We start from the raw sequence: 12,673 nt of genomic DNA on the forward strand, positions 1-12,673 counted from the left end.
TTTCACCGTGTTAGCCAGGATGGTCTCGATCTCCTGACCTCGTGATCCGCCCGTCTCGGCCTCCCAAAGTGCTGGGATTATAGGCTTGAGCCACCGGGCCCGGCCTAAATTGAGATTTTGAATTAACTCTCAACTGAGTCCATGCAGTACTATTGAAGTATTAGAAGTTCCAGAGAATAACTTATACTGGTAAATGATCATAGCATTCATGAAGTATTTTAATAACTGTCATGTCCATTGATGTGCTCAGTGACCTACTGAGATGTATGGAGGGGTTATGAATGTAGGAGGATCAGGACCATCCTCACCCCAGGGACTGAAATCCCTAGCATGACCAAATAGTGATTTTTCTTTCTCATGGGAAGAAATGTGATTAATGGGCTATGACCATTACCACCAAATAAAATACACAAAAGTCACTATCACCTTTCAAAAAGAGGTCATACATGTGTACCAAGAAAGAAAAACAGGAAAAAGAGCAAATATCCTGTTCACACAAGGATTATTGGTTGCAAAGTCCTTCTTGGTAACTCTTTTGAGGAATTTGAGACCAGCTTGGACAACATGGTGAGAACCCATCTCTACAAAAAATACAAAAGCTAGCTGGGTGTGGCGGCGTGCGCCTGTAGTTCCAGTTACTCAGGAGGCAGAGGTGGGAGGATGGCTTGAGCCTGGGAGGCAGACTTTGCAGTGAGCTGAGATTGCACCACTGCCCTCCAGCTTGGGTCATAGAGTCAGAGACCCTGTCTCAATAAATAAATAAATAAATAAATAAGTAAAATTGAGGATAAACTTGTTCCTTTCTATCACAAATATGACACAATACATTTATGATTGGATGCTACCAAGGTATACAATTTGAGTTGTTAAAGTTACGAAGAGAATAGAACTCCACACTCAGCCCCATCCCCTCCTTTTGGAACAGTCCCCTAGTTGTTGCTTCAGGGCTGGACTGTAATCTTCAGGGCTGGATGTAAACATCCCTTTGTGTCTGCCTCACTGCCACACCAGGGTCAGCCCCACAGGCCAGGTCTCTTCACACCAAAAAGGATCCCAGTTTGGGCAGAAGTCTGAAAACTGGATGATAGGTACCTAGCACTTGGTGTTATATTTGGGAGGCTTCTGTAGAGGTTAAGAGTTTAGTTCAGGAGTCAGATACCCTGGTTCCTAGCTTGGCTTCTTTGCCAGTGGCTACCTGACTGGAACATGATGAGACAGGTGTGGTGAGAGCTGAGTCAGCCTGCACCACGCCCCCAGGGCCAGGCTCCGTCAGACCACAGCCACACCAGAGCGAATCCAGCCAGTATCAGCAGAGCTCACTGTCCAGTCTTGTGGGCAATAAATGCTTATCATTAGATGCCACTGAGGTTTTTTGATTTTTTTTTTTGTTGTTACTTAGCATTATTGTGCTAACAGAATGCAGATGAACCAGGGTCAGCAATATTTTACAAAGATCTTATGCTTCTGCCAGTAGCAACCATTTCCTATGTTTCTCCCGTTGTTTTTCTCCTCAGAGGTTTTCTGCATAGTGTCAGTGAAAGAATCAGTGATTATGCTTTTCATAAAAATCCTCCTGGGGAGTGGTGAGGAGGCATTGTTACTCAGGCTTCACCTCTTCCCTTCATCTCCAGGGGTCATCCCCTCACCTTATTGGGCAAAACTGCATCAATCTCCTTCTGCAGTTTCTGCTGGACATCAGGGTGAGTGGCCAGTTCATATATAATGAAGGAAAGAACACTGCTGGTGGTTTCATAGCCAGCAAAAATGAAGATAATTGATTGGGCCACGAGCTCCTGATCAGACAGAGCTGAAAGGAGAGGAAAGACATTTTAGATAAATCAGGTCAACGTACAACATCACAGCTGAGATGAAATCTAAGTGAAGCTCTCCAATCCCAAGAGGAAAAAATGGAAAAGCAATTCAGAGTCACACTGGGGGTGGTTTTCATTCTGATGTGTATCTTACACAGGGCCAGAATGAGGCAAAATCATTTTAATCCAGGTTTTCCCAAGGTCTGCATGATTGTGGGCCATCCACTCCTCCTCATGGCATCCCAGCACCAGCACTGCTGTAATTTCCAGAGAGAGCATTTCTGTCTTACATACTCAGTGTTATGAGTGTGCGCCTTGAATGATCCTAAAAGTACTTTATCTGTAAGTAAATATGGGGTAGCCTTTCCCCAAGAAAAATTTGATTTTCTACAATAGAGCTTGACAAACTTTGAGAGAATTCCAATATAGCTTGACAAACTTGAGAGAATTTGCAATATTTAGGACCTTTTCTCTATATATGTTTGAGGGAACTTAAAGGACCAATATTGAGCTACAGATCACCTCTTGCTACTCCAAGTGTGTTTCATGGACCAGCAGCACCAGTCGCATCTGGGAGCGTATTAGAAATGCAGAATCTCAAACCCCACCATCGAACTACTGAATCAAAATGCAAACTTGCAGGAGATGTGGTGATTTGTGTGTACAACCTCACTTAAGCAGCATGGATTACATCTTTGACAGGCATCAGGCAATATAAGATCTAGGGTACAGTTCTCAGAATGGACTATCTCAGGGTGTGCAAGACAGCAGAGACAGACAAAAAGCCAGAAGCGTGGTGATTGACTGTAGTCTGATTAATGGCATTAATAAAATAGCAGAAGTTCATATGATTACAAGTTGGCCTCTCTCGATATTTCTCCTGAGAGAAGCTCACGATGATCCATCACTGGTCTGTTTGATCAGGACTAGATTAGGACCTTTAGAGACCTGAAACACAGAAATAAATATGGTGCCTGCTGCAACCATGTAACTCACAACCGAACACAATATAAAATGAGTGTGAGAAAGGTCTATAGAGTTCTGATTTACCAGTGAATATTTCTGTATGCTGCTATGGATAAATTCAACCATCCAATTATTTTATTCACTTACATTGAACACCATTATACTGAGTTGAAGTCGAACTGTAATTTTAAAGTTGGGAGCTCTGCTGTCCAATCTGGTAGCCACTATCCACCCATGGCTATTTAAATTCAAATTTTATTCAGTTAAAATTAAATACTCTTAAAAATTGTTCTTCAGTTACATTGGCCACATGTCCTGTACTCAATAGCTATAGGTGTCTAGTGATTTCTGTATGAAACAGTGAAATGATAGACTATTTTCTTTAGCACAGCAAGCTTTATTGAGATAGATAGATGATTAATTGATAGATTATAGACAGATAGATGATTGACAGATAGATAGACAGAAGTAGATGTAGACATGGACATGTTTAAAGTGGTATACTGGAGTGTGCCCAGCCCTGCTCTCTAGAACCAATTGTTAAGTATTCGAGAATTTTGTGAGATGGTTGCCAAATTTTGGTAGGTTGAAATTGACCATGGTTATCGTTTTGCCACTGTCTTAGTTATAATGGTTTTGGTCAAAACCATCCATGGGTCATAAAACTAGTAGATAAAAGATTGAAGATTGAAGTAGATTTACATGGTCTCAGAGGTTTCCCCCATTAGTTACTTATCCATTTCAAAGGGAAAAACAAAACTTTACAGTAGATTAACCTGGCAAATACACTTTCATCAAGTACTGCCAGTTAAAATCACCCTTACTGGGACAGTGTGCCTCCTGATCGGTATGTTTGATATAAATTTCCAATTAGAGGTTCTCACTTGTTGGATCTGGAGGGGGCTGAGAACTGGCATATGAGCTCATGTAGGTGATCCACAAACCACTGACTGTCCTCCAAACATTCTAGGTTTTCTTGGGGTTGCCCTTCAAGCCTGGAACATGGATATACCTATGGGCTTCTGGAAAGTGCCTCCAGCTACTATTTATAACATCTAAATGTGTGTTGTTCTGCTATGTGGCAGAAATTCTCATCTTCCTGGAATACTTCCTGCACATTTTCAGAACAAGGGCCTCCCTCTTAGTGTTCCTGCCAGTAGCCCTCAGAAGCACTCTTTGGTTACCTTTGTGGGACTCAGTTTCTTTTGAATTCTGAGAGTCAATCATCAGCTGAAGGAAATCCACTCGGTGCTAGAAGCAAAAAGAGAGATTTCATTCGCAGAAAGTTACTCATGAAGTCAGAAGTAAATCAAAAGTGCAGTCCTCAGCCTCCCTTCTTGACTTCCCTCCCTCAGCCTCCCTATGGTTTCTTGAAGACCAGAAGGCTGACGGGTGTTGCCTCGTCACCAGTGAACAAAAACATTCATCTAAATCCTTGGAAAGCAGGATGTTTTCCTGAACAAATCTAGCTATCATGTCTAATTGCTTTTTGGCCTTTGCCCTCCCTGTTCCTCATCTTCTCGGTCTTTTGGATACAGCTTTCTGGCCGAAGAGTTGCCAGGTTCCATCTCTGGTCGTAACTGCTTACCCAGGAAGAAGTCCTGGATCTTTTATTCTTCTACCTTTTTCTTTAGCAGTGTCCATATAGATTTATCTCCTGACATTTCCAGAACTCATCAGCAGCTTTTTTGGGGGAGCATTTTCAAATACTCCAACATTCTCAAACTTTAGATAATATTCAGTGACAGCTGGGTTACCTGATCCTGCCTCCCTGACCTGCAGACATCCTTCGGCTGGCCTCTAGGGCTCTTGAAGGCAAAGCTGAGTTAGCCAACCTTGCAGCCTCAATTCTTGGAGAAGACCCCTGTTCACTCCAGGCTGTGAAGCACTCAAATTTATCACACGCTACATGTCAGCAGTCGGCAGGTAGCCTGATAGGACCCTTCATTGCAGAATATGTAAAATAAGTGTCTTGGACTTAAAATGATTCTTTACCAATCTGTGATATGAGGAAAGCATAATACCAGTAAAATATATTTTCAAACAGGAAACTTTATCCTTTGACAATTTATTGAAGGGAAGAGAAGTGGTAAAATTATATCTCAATACTGTTTATATCGTGACATACTAATTGTTGTGCCTGATAGCAAGTTTTAAATGCTGTCTCTGACTCATTCTCATCTCCTTCCCCAATCTCCTTCTTTATTTCTACCAAATGACTTCTCTTGTTCTAAACATAAGTCCTCTGTCTTTATGTTTAAAAATACAGACACATGCACTATCGTATGTATAAAATCTAAGTTTATCAAAAACTAAACATCGTCATTTAACCACCACCAGATTTTACCTTTTGTTTGTCGTTGAGGCGACTTTTTTTCATGCTGTTTACAGATTTATTTAAAAAATTTATGGCATCTTTTGGAAACAGAGAGACATTTAATGCCTCAAAAGCTGGGGTAAGGAATGGAAAGAGTACTGTGGGAAAAACAAAACAAACAAAAGGAAATCATAGTGAAAATGCAAACTTTACCTGGAGCAATTATAATGTTCTCTACCAGTAATAAGAATAAGAACATCATGATTCTCAACTGGAACCCATTCCTTTTATCATGTTTGCCCCTCTTTCAGGCCGGTGACTGAGCAAGGGCAGGTCTATACACTACAGCAGTGAGATCAAAGGCACCTTCTGCGTCTTTGGACTGACCAAAGGAATAGAATTACATTCCTTGACCTTTTAGCCTTTATCTATTGGACTAGAGTTTTTGGATTAATGTAGACCATAATCTGCTGCTTAACTTAATCATGCTGTTCAGGAAATGATACAGAGCATATATACATCAACTTCCTTGGAATAAAACTAGAAATCAGTAGGGAAAGAAATTTGGGAAACTCATACATTTGTGGAAGTTAAACAATACGGTTTTAAGTGACCAGTGAGTCAAAGCAGAAATCAAAAGGGCAACAAGAAATTGTTTTGAGATGAACAAATAGATGATATGATATACCAAAACACAGGATGTAGCCAACACCAGTGCTCAGAGGGAAATTTATAGCTGTAATGTCTAAATTTAAAAGAAGAAAATATCTCAAACTGATAATAACCATTTACACCACAAAACACTAAAAGACAAAGAGCAAATGAAACCTAAAACCAGGAAAAGAAAGAAAACAACAAAGACTAAAGCACAAACTCATGAAATAGAGAATAAGAAACAACAGAAAAATCAATGATATTATTTCTATGAAGTGTCCAGAATAGACAAATCTACAGAGGCAGACAAATCTATATTGGTTGCTTAGGGTGATGGGGTTTGTGGTTGGGGGTTGATAGCTAAAATGTATGAGGGCTCTAGATTGACAAAAACATTTAGTTTACAACAGTAATGGTCATACATATTTTTGATTATCTTATAAACAATGGAATTGTACATTTTAAGTAGATGAATTATGTGATACGTGAATTCTATGTCAAGAAAGCAGTTATTTTGAAAGGGAGAGAGAAAGAAATAATAGTCCACATACTTGTTAAGAGAAATAATGGATCTAAGAAATCAAATTTTAGGAACTTCTTAACGCTTTCCACAAAGGGGTCTTTTGGATTGTTGAGAGAGTCGATGTTTACTCCAAATGATGTGCTAGTGATCACATCCATGCTGTAGGCCCCAAAGATGCTGAGTGGAGAAAGATATGGAAAATTAAAATCAGCACCTCTTACCATCCTTCCATTATACATGCAGCAAGAAACCCACATGTCCAGTTAGGACAGATAAAGAGCCACAGACTTTCAGAACTATCTGCTGAGTCATCTCCCATCAACTCCCTCAGAAGGTGGTTATCCGGTGCCAGTGATGCAACTGGCCCTATGCTGGGGGTGATGGAGACACCAAGCTGAGTTAGACTCACCTCTGAGGTCAAGGAGCCCAGTCGTAGGAAGACAGAGACCCATTATCAGACAATTACAGTAGCATGTATTGAGTGTGGATGATATAAGATGTGTAAGCACTGTGCTTCAGCAGAACAAGAGTGGAATAATTAACTCTTTCTCGTGGATTCAAGAAAGGTGGCGTTGTCAGACTACAGACTCTATGCCCAGAGCCGATTCCTCTTCAGCACTTTACAAAACAGCAACACCCTGTTCTGAGTTCCTAGAAATATCATCCTTTATTCTCTACAATCCCTGCTAAAGCTCTGGAAAACCCCACTATCCCCAGCTCCTCTGACCTGAAGTTGCCCTGAGAGCAGAGTCATTTTTGTAAGATGTGACAATCAAGAATGTTCTGGTTAAAAAAAATAGATCTCTCCAACATTGATTTGGAGAATCCTATAGCTGAGTGACCGCACGTCCCAAGTCTGACCAGGACAGGCTCAGATTACACTTGTCGTTCTTGCATAATCGAAGCACATACAGGTGTAGACAGCAAATAATAGGCTTGCCTTACATATAGCATTTCTAGCACCCTTTCTTTTTTGAGATTGGAGGAAAAGGAAGTAGTGGGAAGGTTTAATAGTTCGTAGTTTGCTGATATTCTCAGAAAAACCATGAAGGGATTGAAATTGTTCCAAGTTCCCCATTGTGACTTTCCCATCTTACCCAATGCAAGGCAACAAGTACCAAATGCTTGCTTACCCACAGTTCTATATCCACTACACTCAACACTTTGATACGATCATGTTTTTTTATTTCTAAAGTATGTATTTAATCTCCCAGAATATTTATGGTGACAAGTTAACAGATAAGTAAATCCTGGCTCCTGTGCACATGAGATAAGGCCCTTTTCCCCTGCTGACTTGCCTTCTCACGGGGGCCACTCCCTCTTAGGTGTCTCTCTGGAGTTGTAGCACTGCCCTGCTTTTGTCTGGTCACTGCAGTAACCCAACAGTGGGACTGTTGACTCCATGGCAGGCAGCTGGAAGGGCTCATGACAGCTCAGAACCCCATGGCTGTGCTCCTACTTACTCTTTCAGGGTGACAGGCTTGCCTTTCTCTGCTTCCCGCCTCAAGTTTCTCACCAACATATCTCCATACTGGGCAATGATGGGGAACATCTAAGCACAAAACAGATCACTACCTGTAGTTAAATGTGCAGACTCAAGTCCCAGAAGGACATGGCTTTCTCCAGCACGGAGCTGTAAGTGACATTTTATAATGAATTTTGTGATGTCTTTTCTGTACATAAAGATAAAAGACCATTTTTAGGAAGCTTGAACTCAGTGGACTACCCCTTGGAAACGGACTGTGATCTTACTTTCTACCTGTCCCCAGATTCATTCTTTACATTTCTAATTAAAACTCATCTTGTTTTCATACCTCCTTGAGTTTTCCGCTGGTGAAGGTTGGAGAGAGCAATGACCGTATTCTCTTCCATTCTTCATCCTCAGCTATAGAGATGGCACTTTTCATAAGTCCCACTGGACCTAAAGGCTAGAGTTCAAAGCGGAAACGTTTTGTCTCACATTACTTGTGGTGATCTTCATGGTTGCACAAAATATGTTGAAGAGGCATCACTTATTTAACAAATATTTATTGACTGTATATAATGTTATGGCAGGCCACATCCAAGATGCTCAATAGAGATCCTAGATATCTAGCCTCTTCTGAGTGTATGTGGGGCAGGGGTGGGAGTTGGGAGACCCAGCCATCTGGTGTGGTCTCCTGCCTCTCTATCTCAGTCTCCTTTTAAGTGCAAATGCTCCACGTGGTAGGGAACTGTTCTTCCAGTGGAATAGACAGGAACAAGACCTAACCCTTCCTCTGAGTGTGCAGAGTAGAAAAGGATTGGTGACAGATGGGAAGACTGTATGTTGCCTCAAACCAGCTCTGTCTTTAATACACCTACAGATGGGCGACTTGAAAAAGTTATGCTATGATGTGGTGATTTTTTAGAAAAGTAGGTAATACTTAAGACTAGAAGCCTGTTTTGAAGGAATAATGCAATTCCATGAAAATTCTTTTCTCTTAATTTTTTATTCCATAAATAGAAGGAAAAAGAAAGGGATAATTCTTTTTCCCAACTTGGGGCTGGACTATCAAGGCAGCATGCTTGGAACTTTCTCTTATCTTCAACAACTATGTTTTGTTTTAAAATGTATACTTCCAGCTGTCATGATAAAATCTCAATAAACTAGGAAGAGAGAGACAGTTCCTTCACTTGATAAAGACAATCTATAAAAAAATCAGTTAAATCACATTTAATGATGAAGGACTGAATGGCTTTTCCAAGATAAAGAAGAATTCAAAAATGCCCACTCTCAACATTCTTACTGAAGAGCATACTGGATGTCTTAATACATTAGACGAGAAAAAGAAATAAAAGGCATACAGATTGGAAAGGAAATAATAGAATTGTCTCTATTTTCAGGTGACATAATTGTCAATGTATAAAATGTCAAGGAATATACAAAAAGACTTCTAGAATGAAGTTAAGTTCTGCAAGGCTATAGGATACAAACTCAGCACACAAAATTATTCAGATTTCTATGTAACAACAATCAATATCTGAAAATACAAGAAGAACAATATCATTTACAGTTACTCCAACAAAAATGAAATATTTCTGGTGTAAATCTAACAAAAGATGTACAGGATCTCCATGCTGAAAACTACAAAATGTTCAGGAAAGAAACAAAAGCTAAAGAAATGGAGAGGCGTACTATATTCATGGAATGAAAGACTGAACATCATAAAGATACAGATTATACCCAAGTTGTTCTATTGGTTTAATTCAAGCTTGTCCAACTTGTGACCTGCAGGCCTCATGCAGTCCAGGATGGCTTTGAATGTAGCCCAATACAAATTTGGAAACTTTCTTAAAACATTTTGAGTTTTTTTGCGATTTCTTTTGGTAATTTTGTAATTTGACTATTCGATTCTCAAGGGTGAACTTTGTAGACGACAATGGAATGGAAAGGTATAATCAGAGTATGTCACATCCACAAATAATGGACTAGTATCCATAATTTGCATTATAATTGCAAACAGTTCAGCTAGAAGAAATGAAAAACCTTTAAAATTAACTAACAAAATAAAGAGCGAGAGGACGCTATTGCAATGCTACGTGAAGTGAATTGTGACAAAGAATTCAAGTGTGTATTCTGGATAAGGCAGAGCGCTGCTGTACAGCAGACACTCTCACTATTTGTATGCATGTGTGGCTTCAGTTTTATGGTGGTGTGCGACTTCCAGTGTGTTATCTACCAATCATGGACAGTTGAATTGACACCATCAGATATTAGGTGTGTTTGTGGTGACTTGGCAAGTAAAACACAGTGATTATCAATAATATTTCAACCTACTTTTGTAAATGATAGATGTTTAATATTATTTAGAAGACATGTAAGTATTCTTATTTGATTATTAAACCTTGCTTTCTATTTTCGTATCTGTTAATTTTCATAATAAAAGTAAATATAGTTGCTTATCTATTATAATGCTTTTAACTCCAGAATGGCTTCCACAATGTCTTAAAAAGAAAGCAGAACCCTAAGAAAGAAAAATTATGGATGAAGGAAGATTGTTCAATGAAAAGTGGACAAATGACTATTTTTCTTGTTGAGGCAAATAGCGAAGCACTCTGCTTAATTTCTGTGGAATTTGTGCGAGTTTTCAAAGACTACAGTTTGAAGAGGCATTATATGCAAAAACCTGCTGACAAATTTGGTGTGTATGTGTTGTAAGGACAAAATAGCAGAACTGAAAAAAAAAGTCTCTTTTCAACAAAAAAGATATTTAAAATAGTTACAACTCAAACGAACTCTATTGTAAGGTAAAAGCGAGTTATGTGTTAGCAAATTTAATAGCAAAAAAATCAAAACCATTTACTGATGGTGAGTTTATTAAGCAATGTATGGAAGATGTGGTAGATATTATTCGCCTTTAGAAACTGATATTTCTAAAATCAGTTTGTCTCACCAGACTATAGCCAGGAGAATTGAAGAAATTGGGAAATCTATTGAAAGATGTTTGGAGAGTAAAACTGCTAATTTAAAATTGTATGCTTTGGTGATGGATGAAGGCACTGACTGACGCTACAGATACGGCACAACTTGCTATTTTTATTGGAAGTATTGATGATGAATATAATGTCACTGAAGAAATGGAAATGTCACCGTGCCATTAAAAGACACAGCTAAATCAAGAGATTTATACAAAGCAATGAAAAATACGTTAAAGTGATTTTCTTTGTCCATTGTAAACATATCTGATACAGCTACAGATGGTGCCTGGCGATGGTAGGTAAAAGAGAGGGGCTTGTACAATTAATAGAAGATGATGCAATTGCCGCACAAAACTCACGTTTGATCAAGTATTATTGCATAATACATCAAGAAAATCCATGTGCACAAGCTTTAAAAATGGATAACGTCATGCCAATTGTCATGAAGGCTGTAAATTTTACAAGGGCCCAGGGATTGAATCATCGCTAGTTCCAGGAATTCCTTAAAAGTATGGATGCTGACTCTAGCAACGTCATTCCCTTTTTAGAAGTAAGACAGTTAAGTCAAGGCGAAATGTAAAGATTTTATGCTTTGTGATGTGAAATCAAGCCGTTTATGGTATCAAACACAAAATTTGTGCCAGAACTTGCCAATGAAAACTGGCTTACAGACTTAGCATTTTTAGTGGATTTGACAGCCCATTTAAGTGAGTTAAACCTATGTCTTCAAGGTGAAAACCAACTTAATAATACAATGTTTCAAACCATAACAGCATTCCAAATGAAACTGAAATTATGGCAAGCTCGAATTAAGGCAAACAATTGAATGCATTTTGATGTGTTGGCTAAACATGGTCCTGTGAACAGCCAAAAATATGCAGCCTTGCTTTTCAATTTGATACAGGAATTTGAAAACAGGTATTTCAAGTTTTCTGAAAAAATAATCAGTATTTTGGTATATTTATGACTCCATTTTCAGTTGACATAAATATGTTACCTACCAATTTTCAAATGGAATGCCGAGAGCTGCAATCTGACTTTCAACTTAAAGAAAAATTTGATCATCCCTTTTTACTAGACTTTTGTGATACTATCTTCCCAGTGACAAATATCCCTCACTTCACAATTCATGTCATTGCTTTTTGGCAGCACTTACATTTGTGAGCTACTATTTTCAAGGATGAAGAACATGAAGAGTAAAACTAGAACCAAAATATCTGGTGAGCACCTTGAGAACTCACTGGGAATTGCAACTACTTCCATCAAGCCAGATACTGATGCATTAGTTTCTCAAAAACAATGTCAAGTACTCCACTGGTTTTATGTTGTCCTCTTTTCTTTTATAATAAAAAATATCAAAAAAAGTAGTGAAGTTTTTTTTTAGTTAGATATGTAAATTTTCTGTATCAGTGATTGCAAACTTGGGACTGTTCAATGATTTTGAAAGACCCTCTGAATGGGGCAGTGAATAATTAGGATTATTACGTGAGGACATTTTTGCTTATCTGAGGTGGTAGATATAATGAAAACTATAAACGGACCTTTTGTGTGTGTGTGTGTGTGTGTGTGTGTGTGTGTTAGTGTATTTTATGTGTGGCCCAAGACAATTCTTCCACTGTGGCCCAGGGAAGCCAAAAGATTAAATACTTCTGCTTTCATTCAGTTCTTATCAAAATTATGGCTGGTTTGTTTGTAGACACATAAGCTTATTCTGAATTTTTATGGAAAGGCAAGGGATAAGAAAAGCTAAAACTATTTTGAAAATATAAATCAATGAAGTAGAAAGAATCGCTCTATATGATGTTAAGAGTTACTGTACAGCTACTAGAGTCACCACAGTGTGGTATTGGTGGAGGAGTAAACACAGTCATCAATGGGACAGAGTAAACAATAAGAAATAGATGCACAAAGTAAGCTCAGCTGATTTTTGACAATATGCCTACCTTTCCAAGATGGTGTTGG

General features: G+C 38.8%; 2 protein-coding genes across 20 annotated transcripts in view; one reads left to right on the top strand and one right to left on the bottom strand.

The window, feature by feature from the left end:
* The window catches only part of ZSCAN25 (zinc finger and SCAN domain containing 25), a 119,914-nt gene that overhangs the window by 41,313 nt on the left and 65,928 nt on the right, over positions 1-12,673 (top strand). The window lies entirely within an intron of this gene.
* CYP3A5 (cytochrome P450, family 3, subfamily A, polypeptide 5) overlaps positions 1-12,673 on the bottom strand; it is a 51,298-nt gene that overhangs the window by 4,939 nt on the left and 33,686 nt on the right. For all 10 annotated transcript variants that reach the window (XM_077994520.1, XM_077994521.1, XM_077994516.1 and 7 more), the window contains 6 exons: positions 8,086-8,199; positions 7,735-7,823; positions 6,300-6,448; positions 5,125-5,252; positions 3,962-4,028; positions 1,647-1,807 (listed from right to left, as the gene is read on the bottom strand). In XM_077994520.1, coding sequence (XP_077850646.1) covers positions 1,647-1,807; positions 3,962-4,028; positions 5,125-5,252; positions 6,300-6,448; positions 7,735-7,823; positions 8,086-8,199 — 708 coding nt within the window. The remainder of the gene's footprint in view (positions 1-1,646; positions 1,808-3,961; positions 4,029-5,124; positions 5,253-6,299; positions 6,449-7,734; positions 7,824-8,085; positions 8,200-12,673) is intronic.

The sequence above is a fragment of the Macaca mulatta genome, chromosome 3, assembly GCF_049350105.2.
Source record: "Macaca mulatta isolate MMU2019108-1 chromosome 3, T2T-MMU8v2.0, whole genome shotgun sequence".
Taxonomy (NCBI): domain Eukaryota; kingdom Metazoa; phylum Chordata; class Mammalia; order Primates; family Cercopithecidae; genus Macaca; species Macaca mulatta.